This window comes from Hyaena hyaena, unplaced genomic scaffold, assembly GCF_003009895.1.
Source record: "Hyaena hyaena isolate Hyena2069 unplaced genomic scaffold, ASM300989v1 scaffold_671, whole genome shotgun sequence".
Lineage (NCBI taxonomy): Eukaryota > Metazoa > Chordata > Mammalia > Carnivora > Hyaenidae > Hyaena > Hyaena hyaena.
The window spans coordinates 718,492-734,838 of NW_024081302.1; the positions used below are offsets into that span (position 1 = coordinate 718,492).

General features: G+C 36.0%; 1 protein-coding gene across 1 annotated transcript in view; it reads left to right on the plus strand.

The window, feature by feature from the left end:
* Positions 1-16,347, plus strand: part of LOC120220111 (F-box-like/WD repeat-containing protein TBL1XR1) — a 179,136-nt gene that overhangs the window by 124,587 nt on the left and 38,202 nt on the right. The window contains exon 3 of the mRNA XM_039217109.1: positions 12,087-12,189. Coding sequence (XP_039073040.1) covers positions 12,132-12,189 — 58 coding nt within the window. The 5' untranslated portion in view covers positions 12,087-12,131. The remainder of the gene's footprint in view (positions 1-12,086; positions 12,190-16,347) is intronic.

Sequence of the window (16,347 nt, forward strand, 5' to 3'; positions counted from 1 at the left end):
TTATGGTTGTGACTTTGAGATCTGTCACATGTTGGCTGTAAAGATTACTGGAAAATAAAATCTTTAAAAAACTATTTTCCGTTAGTGTTTTAGTTTTTTGTCCTTTTCACTCCTCTGTCAGTATACTTTGGCTGTAATTTATTTAATTGTTTAGCACGTTTTTTGAGCCCATTCTGAAGTCATATAGTTTTATATTTTAAAGGGATGTTAGAAGAAGACATGTATGTAAATCACTGATCTTTTATGTATATGGCATGTTACACAAGTGCACATCGGTGGACTATGATGCAGCTCATCAGAGGTCTTTTGGGTATAAAAAGAAATGGGGCTGCAGTTAATGTCAATTTAACTTAAATTGGAGTTGACTCATCACCTAATGGATGCTAGTTTACTGTTTTCTGTCTAGAGAGCTTTGCTGGGACTTAATATTGCTTAATTGGGATTCAAAATTACTGTCCCCTATTGTTAAATCAATGGCAAATGTTCTGTTAAAAATAATGTTATTTAAAAACCATTCTGTTTTGTAAAAACCACAAGGTATTGTGGGTTGTACAAAAATAGGTGATAGGTTGGATTTGACACATAGGCCATAGTTTTCAGACCCCTGGTGTAGATCACAGTTGAAGTAAATGACTGACATCAGAAGTCTCAATTACTAATGAATAATTGGTTTGGTATGCCATTTGCCTATGTCTTTATATAAGTCCATGTTAATTTATAAAGGAGTGTTGGTTTTAATAAGCATCATGCATGATACTTAAATGTTTCTTAATGAGGTGGGCTCCTTTGTTCTCATTCCCTGATTTCTGGAGGTGTTCATCTGACATCTGACAGTTGTAAAAGAATGTATTAAAAATGCTTTATGAAAAATCACTGCAAGATACGGCAACTCTTTGCTAGCCTGTAAGATTCACACATAATACCCTATGTTCTTGTATTGACTCTAGTCATTGAAGTTTAGAAGTGAGAGAGACATCTAATGTTCCCTCATTTTATAGATGAAGAAACAGATGCCCGGAAGATTTAAATCTTCTATCTGAAATTATATATAGGCTACCTGAGATCTAATTTCTTTGTCATGTTATCTTTAATTTATATCTGAGGGCTCTAGATTCCAATGAAAAAGAAGGAAAAGAAAGGTAATGTAGAGGCCTATCCCTTCCAAGTTATTATCACCATACTCTAATTTCTTAAGATTTACGAACTTTGGAATGTCAGTGGCCATTAAATCTGAAAACAAACAAAGCAGCAAGTACCAAAAGAAAAAATGCTCACAGCACAAAAATTGCCTTTAACTCTGAAAAAGAATTAGCCTTTACACTCTTACAAAATTACTGGAAGATGCTCATGTGCCAAAATTAGAAAGTAAAATGCCTTCACAAACTATCTTGTTTATCTTTTTAAAAAATTTAAGATGCATTTTTTTTTTCCCCTTGAGGATGCTGTAGACATGTCACTGGCACTTTATATTCTAATTATTAAAGATAGCCCCCCCCAATCTTACATAAAATAAATGGAATATAGAGCTATATTTTAAAAGACGATTTTCTCCTTTTTGGTAAAAATGCAAATTGATGCAGCTACTGTGGAAAATAGTGTGGAGGTTCCTCAGAAATCCAAAAATAGAAATACCATATGATCCGGTAATTCCAGTATTGAGTATTTGCTCAAGGGGAAAAAAATTTTGAAAAGATAATATGCACCTCTGTGTTATTGCAGCCTTATTTGCAATAGCCAAGATATGAAAACAACCCAAGTGCCCATCGATAGGTGAATGAATAATGGTTTTATACATATATCTACACACACACACACACACACACACACACACACACACACACACACACACAAGTGGAATATTACTTGGCCATAAAAAATTATTTCTTACTATATGCAACAATATGGATGGACATAGAGGGTATAATGCTTAGTGAAATAGGTCCAAGAAAGACAAGTACCATATGATTTCACTCATATGTAGAACTTAAGAAACAAAACAAATGCGGAAACCAAAAGGACAGACTCCTAAATTTAGAGAACAAACTGGTAATTGCCAGAGGGAAGATTGGCGGGGGTATGGGTGAAAGGTGAAGGGGGGTTATTAAGAGTACACTGTTCGTGATGAGTGATGAGCACTGAGTAATGTATAGAAGTGTTGAATCATATTGTATGCCTGAAACTAATATAATACTGTATATTAATTATAATTTATAAAAAGTTATTTTCTCCTTTTTTAATAGTGTGAATAAAAATTATCTCATGAGACGGGGTCTTTAAAAATGCAGTTTAGGGGCGCCTGGGTGGCTTAGTCGGTTAAGCGTCCGACTTTCGCTTAGGTCATGATCTCGCGGTTCATGGGGTCGAGCCCTGTGTCGAGCTCTGTACTTACAGCTAGCTCAGAGCCTGGAGCCTGTTTCAGATTCTGTGTGTGTCTGTCTCTCTCAGAAATAAATAAAAAACATTTTAAAAACTTTTAAAAAAGATATCCTTAAAATGTTTGATAATTAAACTGTAGTTGTAGTTCAGGGCTAATCCACAAAAAAGTAAATATGCTGTTGTTTGCCATAATGCTTTAACAAATCAGCCAGATAATTTGATTTTGTTGTACTGGGTTTTGTTTTTGTTTCAGTTTGGTTAGTATTATATTAAAATAAACTTAAGTATTTCATTTAGAGCTGAGATTATCTAAATGGAGATTTAGTTTCTGAGATTATCAGATTGTATCTAAATCCTGAAGTTACACTTTATTTAAAAAAAAATTTTTTTTAATGTTTCATTTTTTGAGAGAGCGCACAAGTAGGGGAGGGGCAGAGAGAGAGAGAGAGAGGGAGACACAGAATCTGAAGCAGGCTCCAGGCTCTGAGCTGTCAGCCCAGAGCCCAATGCAGGGCTTGAACCCATGAATGCGAGATCATGACCTGGGCCAAAGTCGGAAGCTTAACCTCCGGAGTCACCCAGGCGCTCTGCACTTTATACTTTACAAAAGTAATTTGGTAAATATGATTACATTTAGTCTAATAAAATTTTGTGAAACCTTATAAGATTTAGCATGGCAAAAGTACATTCTCAAATGTACTTTATACATATTTTAAGCTATATTATCAATGACTTCAAAGCTAAATCTTAAAAGATACCTTCCTTCATTGTACCATATTTTATACACACAACAGTGTTATTGCCTAATACTGGTAGAATTTTAATTATTTTTAATGAGACAGGAAATGAAGGGTAATGCATTTTTCACTGCTGTTCCTGAGAGCGTTTCATGGTGGGGGAGAGGGAGCAGTTCAAGGAGAAGGGCATTGCGGAGCAGATGATTATAAAATGTTAATGTATCCTGTTAATCTCAGTGTCTTTGAACAGGATGGGTTCCTAAAAATAGCGGCAAAGTTTCAAAAAGGCAGTTCCTAGCCATTGTGAGTTTAACATCAGTGATTTTAAAGACTCCCAATGAATGATCTAAGTTTTTAAGAATTTGTAATAATGGTTACATATCAATTTGCTAGGGCTGCCATAACAAAATCTACAAACTGGATGGCTTAAACAACAGATATTTATTTTCTCACAGTTTTGGATGTTGGAAGTCCCAAGATCAAGGATAGATTACTTACAAGGCCTTTCTCCTTGGCTTGCAGACGGCCACCTTCTTTCTCACTGTGACCTCACATCGTCTTTCTTTTCTGTGTGTGCATCATCCCTGGTGTCTGTTTTACCTCCTATAAGGACACCAGTCATATTGGATTAGGGTTCATCCTCATGGCATCGTTTTGATTTAATCACCTCTTTAAATAAAGACTGTCTTCAAATAAAGTCACATTCTGAGGTACTGCTGGGGTTAGGTTTTCAACATCAGAATTCGACAGAGACAGTTCAGTTCATATGATGGTAGTAACCACCATGACTTTGCTAATGAGTAAGTTGATTTAATTTCTCTCATCTGTTTCATTTGCCTCCCCATACATACTTTGTGCTTTTGTTTTTGTTTTTTGTTGTTAGTTATGATGGTGAATTTTTGCAGTGTGTTTTAGTTTTAGCAAGATAATTTGACATGAGTTTCCTACAATAACTCAGTAGGTAATACGGCAGCAATAGTTTGCTTTGCTAAAGTAAACTATTGGCTGCTTTGCTTCACAGCAGATTGAGAACTCACACCCAACAAATTAGTTTTGAAAAATGATTCTGTGAGGTTAGAAACCCTTCTTTAGCAGGCTGTTGTAATCATCTGTGTGTGATTGCAGTGGCTGGCCGGCCACTTAGGACTGCCACGCCCAGCATAGTCCATGTCAGCTGAGCCCTGAGAGCCTGCACTGTCTTTGGGGCCTTGGCAATGTATGTCATGGCTTGGAATGAGCAACTGCTTAGGACCTTCTAGTACTAAGAATTTTGATTCTTCATAGTCATTAAATTATTTTACATTACACAGTCCATGCTCTTTTCTATGTGTGTGTGTGTGTGTGTGTGTGTTTGGTGGTGGTGTTGTTTTTTGTCTTAAGTAGTTTAGCATTTTAATAAGATTTCTGAATACATACATGTGTGTATAGAAATGTTCTTGTACGTCATTGCTCTGACTTTAAAATGAGGAAGTTAATACTGATGAGGAAATTAAATAATGTGTAGAATGCTTAACCCCATACATAGCATGTAGGAGTTTCTCAATAAATGCAAATATTCTTCTGCCTCATTTTCTGTAACATTCAAATGGATGAGAAGCAGTGTGCACACACATAGGAGCACAGGTAACTTGGTACATTTCAAACATTTTAAACTAAAGAGAAAATTAGTTCCAACACTGTGTCTATTACAGAAACCTGTAAACCACTTGCATTTTACATCCTTTGCTTTCCTATACCCTTAGCTTTAAGGTTTGTGCTTTCATACTTTTCTTTATCTTTTCTTATCCAAGTTGGAATTAATTGTTTTCTTTACAGCAACTTGTAAAGTCACAAGGTCTGGCCTTGGTCTCCTTTGTTTAGCCACATCTCCAGCACCTGTCTGGGATGATGATACATTGAAAGTGTTCAACCAAAGTTTTGACTGAATGAATAAAATAAATTGGTCAGAAAATAGTGCTTTAGTGCATTTTTCCACTCTTAGGTTTTGTTAATCGCATGACCATTGTAGTGTTTACTTTTCACTTGTGGCTGTACCCTACCCCCACAACTGAAGTTCATCTGCATTTGGTTGGATTGGTTTATCACCCCAAAGTAATATAAGTAACTAGAGATTTGCTTTCCTGTATGAGGGGAACATGAATTAGAGATACCACTTCCATTAGACGTGAGCTGTAATATTACAACTGTGCTAGAGCATTCCTGCTGGAATGTCCTGTTTTACCTCTAGTTCAACAAACTTGTAAAGTGTGACTCCCCAGAGGGCTGTGGTTTCTAGGCACTCCATGTATGGGAGTAATTTTTCATACTTTTTGGTCTAGAAACTTAAAAAAAAAGTGACTCTTCCTCCCCCCTTCTCTTATTTCTCCAAGTATGTGAATCACTAATTTTATAGTCATTTTCTTGTTTTAAAACATCTCTTGGATAATTCCCCTGATTTGTCTGCCTTTTTTGAGTTGCAACTGAAAAATCTCAAATTGGCTTAGATAATAAAATTAATTTTTGATTTCTTTAATTGAATTACAATGGTAAATTAGCTTCAGATAGTACTTAATTCAGTTGCTTAATAGATAACCTGATGTCATTAGTAACAGTTTTTCTTGTCTCTCTGCTGTGCTTTTTTGTTTCTCTCTCATCTCTGCTCTAACCTCAGTGATGTACAGTATCCTTGCTATCTGCCCACTCCTTTCTGAAAGGAGGAGGTTGTCTTTCCTTGAAACGAGCAATGTCTTCTAGCATTCATTCACCAGGAGTGATTGAGTTGGGTCAGAGGAAAATAATGTGTATCTGGGGTGGGGGGGTGGTATATAGGATGGATATCAGCCCTTAGCTAAAGATAAAATATGCTAACTGACTAAGTGCCTTCCTTTGAGCCAGTAAGTCCCTCCCCTTTAAACCACAGGGCTGAGAATGGATTAGTTCTCCAAATGGAAGGCAGGGATAGTGGTGTCTTTTGTCAGACACTGGCAGTAGAAGCTGCAAGAGGCAAGCCACAGTTTTTTCTTCTTGCTAATAATAGTCACTCCATGTCTCAGCAGCTGAATTCCAGATAAGCCTAAGTTATCCTTCCTGTTAGGTGGACTCCTAGCACCATACAATCCCTAGCATAACAATGACCTTGAGCCCCTGTGGATCATTAATATTTGTTTGGAAAGGTAACTCTAAATGTCAAATGTCCAAGGTGGCATTGACAGTTACTTGCCAGTATTAAAACAATTCTTATTTAAAATTTTTTTAACCTTTATTTTTGAGAGAGAGTGAGAAACAGAGTGCAAGCAGGGGAGGAACAGAGAGAAAGGGAGACACAGAATCTAAAACAGGCTTCAGGCTCTGACGTGTCCAAACAGCCCAATGCGGGGCTCAAACACACAAACTGGGAGTTTGTGACCTGAGCTGAAGTTGGGTGCTTAACCGACTAAGCCTCCCAGGTTCCCCAAAACAATTCTTATTTTTAATATCAAAAGTTCCTTTAGCAGCTTTTAATACCATTGCTCTTATTTCATCTTTTAAATAGCTGTGGCAGATATTTGTAGATATATTTAAAGATAAGTTTTCTATTTTGTCACACTCTTGATATTATTGAGTATTATTTTTAAATCTTTGCTAATGTTATGGCCAAATGTTTTTGTGTTTATTATTGCTGAAATTGAACATTTTCCTAATGTTTCATCTAGAGGGTCATGTTATGGAACAAGTAAATCATGAGGTTAAAAGGTACAACATGAACAGTGTAGCCAGCAGTATTATAATAGCATTAGGTGGAGACTGATAGTGGCCACACTTGTGATGAGCGTAGTACAGTGTACATACACCATGTTGTACATCTGAAACTGAAGACAACATTGTGTGCTGACTACGCTTCAGTTAAAAAAAAATTGGAATGACCATGTATTCCATTTGGTCTAGTAATTTACTTGTAGAGACTTTTCCTAATCCTGAGAAATACTCATTAATGCACACCTACCGAAAAGAAATGAAAGAAAACTACTCTAAGCATGAATATCTTGATGGCAGTTTTAAAATAATGAAAATTTAGAATCATCCAAATAGCTGAGCAACACAAAAATTAATTGTCTGTTATGAGATAATATGCTACCACTATACATTTTGTAAGATCAAATAATTTCAATTAAACATTTGATTCTGGGTCATGCAAAGGGGTTCCAGATCTCTTAACAGTGTGCGGTCAGCAGGACATTTAAGAAAACCTTTCTGGTTTATTTATTTCTACCCATGACTTTCACTTTTTTTCGCATTCTTTTAATTTTAAAATAATGTGATTTTGGTTCATAATTAGGCACTGGCTTGCTCCAGGAATGGAATCAGGAAAGGTATCTTTCTCTGAGGAGAAACTAGGCGATGATTACATGTGTGGAGCAGTTAATTGTTCAATATGTGTATACTGAACTCAGTTTTGTGATGCTGAAATGCTGTACATATTCAGTTGAATGAATCATAACTGAATTGTCTCAAAAGTCCTGTTTTTGTAATATTTGTTAAATTATTCTCTATAAAGTCTTGAAGTAAAATATTTCATACTGAACGTTTAAAATATTAAGTGTACTTTTAATATAAATGTATTGGCTAAGTATTAGTTAAGATTGATTTTTATGGGGTGCCTGGCTCATCAGTTAAGTGTCCGACTCTTGATTTTGTCAAAGGTCATGATCTCACAACTGTGAGATCAAGTCCCACTTTGGAGTTGCCAGCATGCAGCCTGCTTGGAATTGTCTCTCTGCCCCACCCCCACCAGCGTGTCTCTCTCTCCCTTTCTCTGTCCCTCTTCCTCTCTTCCTTCTCCTTCTCCTTCTCTCAAATAAATATTTTATTTAAAAAGTCTCACTCTCAGGGGCACTTGTATGGCTCAGTCGGTTAAGCATCCGACTTCGGCCCAGGTCATGATCTTACCGTTTGTCACAGTTTGTGGGTTCGAGCCCCTCATCCGACTCTGTTCTGACAGCTCGGAGCCTGGAGCCTGCTTCGGTTTCTGTGTCTCCCTCTCTCTCTGACCCTTCCCTGCTCATGCTCTTGTCTCTTTCTGTCTCTCAAAAATGAATACATGTTTAAAAAATTTATTAAAGACTAATTTTTATATTTACTTTTGACTGTTTTAATATAGCTATGGATCTGAATTAAGCAATTGCCTATAACCGATAGTTTCAAATAAAAGCTTTTTTTAAATTTAAATTTTTAAAAAAACATTTATTTATTTTTGAGATAGAGTATGAGTAGAGGAGGGACAGAGAGAGAGGGAGTGACAGAGTTCCAAGCAGGCTCCAGGCTCGGCTCTGAGCTGTCAGCACAGAGAACCACCAGATCATGACCTGAGCTGAAATTGGCTGCTTAACCAACTGAGCCACTCAGGTGCCCCAAATAAAAGCTGCTTAACCGACTGAGCCACTCAGGTGCCCCAAATAAAAGCTTTTATGAGTTTATAGGATGTTCCTGTGAGTTAGAATGGGAAAGTACACAGGCATGCCTGCATGCATGCATGCATGCATTCATTCATTCATTAGAACTCTGTCATTTACTATTTAAGGATAAATAAGTATGATGAGTCAGAATGTAGTGACATAGGATAAAGACTGGATGAGTGTCTCACTGCTGTTTTGTGACTTTGTTTCTGAAAGATACCACAATGGAGTTGAGATACAGTGCTAAGACTTCTTGTATATACTCTGAAAATGAGTGACATCTAGTATCTGAATGTCTGGTGTTTACCTGGGACAGACAAAGACTACATCACATTACAGAGGACCCACGTTAGCTGTAGAAGCAAACAGACCAAAATGGACCAGTTCTACAAAGCCATACTGAGTCCACTAGAGAGGTGGTAGTATTTTCTCTGATTTTTCTCTTTGGCACAAAGGCTTTTAAGGTGTTTTGAAAGTGAAAACTGAGGTCTGCAAGCAGGGACTGTCTTAATGTTTTATTTTTGTTGTCCAATTTCCTGTTATTTTCAGGTGTATTTTTGATGTTACAATTTAAAAGGATCAGTTTCATCCTGAACCACTTTATAGAATTAAGTGTTTTTGAAAATAGACAAATTCAAGTTTGTAGACTCTTTGTAGGTTTCACTGCAACTGTGACTGAAACATCTAATACAGGATTGCATTTAATTTACAATTTTTTTAACTGATACATTTGTATGTTTCTCTTCATTGAAAAACTGAGCTCTTCAAGGCTTAGGCCAACTTTTACTTCATTCCTAGTCTGAGCACAGTGCTTTCTCTGCCCTAGTAGTACATTTGGCATACAGGTGACAATAAGGTTCTTTCTGTGGATGTAAGAGAGCTAGCTGAAGTAAGATGACAGATGCAATAATACTTTTTCAAATTTGAATAATTCACCCTTTTCCCTTAAAAAATGTTACTCTTGATTCCAGAAATTGACATAGCATTAATGATCAATGGAATACACCAGTTCATAGTAATTTGAACAGATAAGAACTTTTTTGCTCTACGTGTTTGGTGTTTTTTTGTGATGACTTTTTAAAGTGTATCAGCAATATGTACTTAGTATTAGAACTTTTATATACAATAATTTATATCAGTTTGGTTAGTGTTTTCCTTTGCCCTGGAATATATTAGGTAATGCTGAAACACCACCAATCACTGCTTTAAGTTGAGACGTTGATGGCCGTAGCTTATCAGAACCAAGCATTAACTGAAAACCTTTGCATCTTAAGTATTTGAGAGCCAGTGTTTATTATTTGAGTATCAAACTGAATGATACATTAGAGGGAAAAGAATACATACTTATTCTGTTTTCTTTGTCAGTGTGTTTCACTTGGATTCCACCTGCACATCTCATTTTGGGAAACTATCCTGTTAATGAAATCATGATGAATTATTCCCCTTAGAGACAGATGTCCATGACTGGTCAAATTATGATTTAATTTCATATAATTTTTTAATGGTATGGGACTGGGTGTTTTGTCTTTTAAAATCATTCGGTTCAACACGCTTTCAAAATTGACTATTTAATATCCACTGTGTGTGCCAGACACATTGCAACACATTCCTTTGGGTCAAGATAAAATTTAGCAGGATATCCTCCAGAGCACAAATCACCTAATGTACCATAGTGAACCGAGACAAGATGTCCTGAGCCAAATCATCAAGTTAATTTTTGAGGAGAATCTCTTTTTCTTTGTATGAAGATAGTTGTTACTCTTCTTTCATAGGTTCTCATCCTAGTAGGTGGAAGTACTGCTATCCAGATTTCCTAAAAGAAACTTTCGATTCTTTGTTTTTCCTCATTCTGTGTCCCGTTGGCGCCCCGTACTTCTCTCTGGCTTCAGTGCCACAGCCCAGGTGTCATTAGCCCACTAGATTACGGCCCCTCCCACCTACCGCACTCCCTTCCAGTCCCTTCCTCGTCACAGAGCCGCAGCGATCTTCTTGTAGTGCAGTCTGTTCATTCTGCTACCCTGCTTAAAACCTTTCAGTGTATTTTCTCTAAGTGATGCTGTCAGGGCCCCTCAGAACACGGTTTTTGTTTGTGCCTCAAGGCTTACTTCAGTGTTTTGTTTTTCTTTCTTCATCCAGCCTTTCCACCGACTGTTCCCGCTCCCCGGATTCCGTTTCCTCCCTCAAGCATTTGTACTCACTCTCCCCGTCCATCCTTCCAGGACTGAACACCAGTGATGCTTTCTTCACGATGTATTCCCACACTGCTAAATTTGGTTAGGCTTTCCTCTGTACGTGTCATTGGGAAATTGTTATGACTTCCTTGTTTGTCTTTGTTCTTTTCTGCCACAGAAGCTTGATATGCTTAGTCACCGCTTTTTCCACAACTTAGGGCAGTGGCGGTTCCTGTCACATGGTAGCCTACTCAGGTGTTTGTTAATTTGTGACTTTTAAATATACTGTGACCTCTGCATCATAAGAGACCTGTGATGTGGCAGGTCAGTCCACACAGGCACGTGATGTTAGATAGATATCCCTTTATACTGAATAGATGTCAGTATTTTCTTTTTAAATTAAAAAAAGACCAAGAAAGTATAAAATCTGGGTCAAATCTGGCCCACTAGTCTTTTATAAGGACGACAAGCTAAGAAAGGTGTTTTTTTTTCAAGTGTGTAAAAAGAAGTTAAAAGAAATATTTTATGATACAACTTTGTAACATGAAATTCAGATTTCACTGTCCATAAATAAGTTTTATTGGAACATGGGCAAACTTATTTGTCTATATCTTGTTTGTTGCTGCTTTTACACTGTAGCAGAGTTGAGTAGTTTTAACAGAAACTGTATATTGGTGGCAGAGCCTAAAATATTTACTGTCTGACTCTGCAAAAAATGTTGACTTCTTTTTAAAATAATTTCCATAATATGAGACCAGATAAATATAATTAGGTGTCCCTTTCCTTTTTTCCCCTCCCTCTGAATTCAAGGCTTAAGTATGTTCATTAAAAGAATATCATTTGAGTTTTGGAAACTTTATTCCCACGTCTCTGCTTTATATGTACCTAGATCTTTTTGAAACTTGAACATTGCAAATTAGATACTGAGAAAATGGGGACTTCAAATCCTACCAGATTATGTAGATAAAACCAGCATAGAGGGCTTGTCTCACACACAGTGGTCTAAAGTCATTTTTTTCCTAAATAGTATTCTGAGTTCTAAAATGTTTTTTGTTTGTTTGTTTGTTTGTTTTTACAGTTAAGGAGAAAGAGGAAACAACTTTTTATGCTATTGGATATAATAAAATAAAATAGGGTGCTACAGTCCTTTTATAAATTTTGAATCCTTTTTGCAAATATGTTATCCATCAGAGAAATAGACCAAGCCATGTTTTGGTTGTGTAACCTATTACTAACTATTGAAAAAACTTTGTTAGGGTTTATTATTAGGCAGTATAGAACCTTTATTTTACATCATTTAATCAAATCAAATGGTTTTTACGACATTGTTTACATTTTGTTTAAAAATATTTTATTGAGAAAATACTTAATTAACTTTGTTTTATTTTTAGGGTTATATCCTGTGTTGTGACCTCATGGTTTAAGTGGGAATAAAGATGAGTATAAGCAGTGATGAGGTCAACTTCTTGGTATATAGATACTTGCAAGAGTCAGGTGAGTACTTTCATAAAGTAAATAGGCCTCAAATTATTTTAATATTCTCAAAATAACCTTTTATGCATTTGAAATTTGTATCAGTCCAAACTGTTGAACTTTGTATGTTTCCTTAATGTCTGGACTGCCATTTTAAAGCTATGTGTTACTGCATGGTTTAACTCTCTGACTCTTTCAAATATGTTGGAATCATGTCAGGCAACTATTTGTTAACAAATGGTTTGGCTTTCAGTGTTCAAAGACCATTTTTATGAGTTGTTATGAAGTGAGATTGCACACGGTTAATAGGAACATATAAACTCTCAGGTACCATCAGTTTGATCATGTATATTCACAATCCTCAGCTAAATGTTACTGATTCTAATTGCATTTAGTATTTCAGTAACTAAATTAAGTATATTTTCTTAGAATGCTTTCATAATCATTATCCCAATTGATTTAGTTTATCCTTGACCTGAATTCTTACTAATGTGTTTATTGGTGGGTGATTAATAAGTATAAATCATTGGAAGCCTTTTGTAATAGATATTAAATAGATCAGTGATTATTTTAAAACAGATTAAGAGTCATTATCATAAAACAGAAGGAAAACTACAAAGGAAAATGTGGGATGGATTAAGATTTGTAAAAGTAGAGGACAAAAAATCTTGAGGGTGGATAGGGCACAGGACATGGGAAAGATTGACAGCAGTGGTGAGTTCAGATTATTAGCACAAGATGGAACCATTTCGTAGTTGAAAATAATGCTGGAGAGGTTGAATTTTAGAAACCCTAACTTAAAGTTGGAATGTTTAAATTGTAAGGTGAGGCACAGTATGTAAAAAAGTAACTGGTAGTTGCATGTGAGGGAGGACAGAAGGCCTAGAGTAGGAATCAAGCCCTCAGTTTTGGTTTTGAAACTACAGTTAATTCTTCTTTGGGCTTAGTAATTGTCCTGTCTTATCCAGGGAATGCAAACGTGGCCTTAGATCTTAGATCCCACTGCTTGCTGAGCTGTTCCCAGCTGCACTCCAGTTCTGAGCTTTCTTCTCTGGTGGAGGTTTTCTATTCGCAGGCACCGTCATTGTTTCTCTCTGGCCTGAAACAGCTGAGAAAATGATGTCTAATGAAGGCCAGAAAGGGAAGAAGAAGAGAATAAAAGTAACCAACTAAGGCAGAATAATTTGTTGTGAAGCTTTGAAATGAATAGATCTTGTTTTGTTTTCTTTTTCAACTGGTAAACTGGTATTGAAGACAGATCCAAAGACAAAATCCACTGAAAGTTTTGAGGAAGATTAAAATGATTAATAAAGTGGAAAAAATACTGACCCGACTTGGTGATTATTACATATATAACACATATGCACATGCCTTGATAACTTATTATTGAGTACTTTTGTCCAAAATTGAAAGAATTGTTAGGTCAAAACAAACTCTTGTTTTTTCTGTCTTTGAATCTGATCACCATGTAAGCCAGGGCTTTTGAGGCCTTGGAAACTAAAGGGGAAAACACTGTGAAGGATCAGTGGATGCAGTGGTTTGTGAGGTGTGCTGTAAAGGCAGCTGCTCAGGTCGAATCATATGGAACTGCTGTTTTGGGAGATCAGCTCAGTAGCATCCTGTAGTTCATCCTGTGCTGAGATGAAATGGGGCCGGGTGAAGTTAGACATGTTAATGAATACTCGGATTTTATTTGCAAACAGAGGCCCACAATTTGATGTTTTATGTTGATTGATAGATAGATAGATAGATAGATAGATAGCTTAATACTCTGAATTAATTTATGGAAGAGTATCCAGCAGTTAAATATTATCAGAAGTCTTCTTAAAGTTGCCGGTGTTCTCAGAGAAAACCCTTTGAAATTCCTTGTTTTAAGGTGCTTTTTGTTGCAGTAAAAATAAAGCAGGAATTATATTTTTAAAAAACTACTTTGTGTGGTAGGCTGCTGTTTATCATATTGTCCTTTATAATACTTACTGTGTTCTTAGTTGTGCTTTGTGTATTTAGAAAGGTTTATACTTTACAGTGTACTGCTAATGAAGTATATGATGTTAAGCCACATCTCACAAATTGTGAACACCAGTCCCTTTATTACATTCGTAACTTCCTATTTACATTATGGTTTATAGGTAAAATCAGATTCAATTAATGACATTTTGACTTATGGCAGTTTTTCTAGGAATGCAACTTGCCATAAATTTAAGAACCGCCTATACCAGAGTTCTAAAGTTTGATCCTCTGACCACCTGCATCAGAATCACTTAGAGAACGGCGAGTGGGGCCCAGGAATCTGCATTTTACAAATGCCCCAGGTGATTCTTAGGCATAATAAAGTTTGAAAGCCACTGGTCATATTAGTTGTAGGACAATTAGAACTTGACAAGAAAGTTGACAACAGGTATGTAGCATGTTCAAAATATCTTGAAAGAAAAATTATATTTAGTAACTATTCAAGATAAAATAGCATGAAATGTAACTTTGAGATTTGGAGTGTGAGAATATCTCCTAAAACAGGGAGCTGCCACTAAAAGTGGTGTATTTCTATTTATAGACAAGATTTTGCAGGAATGAGGAGGCTTGTTTGTATCATGAGGATACCATGAGACATTCATTTGAAGTTAACTTCCAGAAGTAGGAAATGGGAAACGGTTTAAGAAATTTGTAGTTTCTGTAAGCTCAGATCAGGTTTCAGATAGAGCTCAGAATCTCACTCCTCTCAGCACTTGAGACTTAACTCCAAAAGCTGCTGCTTGGTTCTGATATCTAATTATACATAAAAATGGCCATTTTTGCAATTGATTCCATTTTGGAATCCGGTAACTCCTGTTCTGGGTTGTTTTTGGTGTATTTCCATGTATTTATCACTGTTAATGTAGAAAAGATACTTACTGAGGGCTAGTCATTAAATGTTTAAGAAATATGCAAATTACTTTAAGGCCATAAATATTTCTCTTAAAAGATTTAAGGCAATACAGAAGGAACTAGAATCTTAATATTGCTACTTTCCCTATAAAAGAGTACTGAAATGGATTAGGAGATGGGAAGAAAAGAAATAATCATGACAAAGAAAATATCTGAAAAGACCTTCAAAGGACTGGTTTGTAAAGACTACCCACTAAGGAAAGTAAAATGTTTTTCTTGATTGTCTCATTATCTAGAAGCTCTCGGTCAGAAAGTCCCAAAAAAACACCTTTGAAATTTTGTTCTGTTTTGATAAGTGTATAATTTAGAAACAGTGTTTTTCAGTAAGAACTTCTAATATTTGTTCTCTATAAACAGTGTTTAATGTTGACTGGACTGTGGTGTACAACTCCAGAGAGGATAAAACCTCTTAAATTGTTTTCATCTTAAATACTTTTACTATGTGATGATCATCCTATTATGACTCTTAACAAAATTCTAGAGGATACCTTTTAAAAGTCCCTCACCTCTCTCCAAATTATATAACTTTTGATTTTTTTTCTGCCTTCATCTGTAACATCTGTTGCTTGTTGAAAAGGGATTACACTGTGATATTCAGCCAAAAATGTTTTATAGTTTTCTTTGAGATAAAGCATCCTCCTCTACTCATTAAAACTAATTCAGAGGAAAGTATATATATTGTAGGATATCTTTATGAAGTGTCGGAACTGTTTATTTTTTTTAAACTCTGTCTCTAGCAAGTTCACCCTAAGCAAATTACTTTGGTCATTCATTTTGTACTTTTATGAACTAGACTTAGGCTTTCATATTCAATAAAAATTTCCTAGGGAATAAAATTTTTTCCTCTTTTGAGATGACTTGAAAATTGAATGTATTTGACAATGTAGTACCGTAAGTAATGATTGACTTGATTATGCAGTATGCCCCATTTAATTAGCCCTCACCCAAGGGCATTAATAATTTGATTGCCCTAATAACTCACATCTAGCAACCATATGCAGAATAAGCACTAAGAGGTACATGCTAAGTGAATGGGACAGAACTTGATACATTGTTAACTTTAGAAGATTTATGGTGGTTTGGGCCTTTTCAGTTTCCCTCTCCCCTTTTCCCCCGCTCTTCCCCTTTTACGTCACCTTTGACTCTCATGATACTCTTATTCGTGTGTTTATTTTTTTCCCAGAGAAATTGTACCTGGCAGTCACTTGTGAACTACCAGTCACTTGTGTGCTACCGCTTTTCCTGTTGCTTTGTATA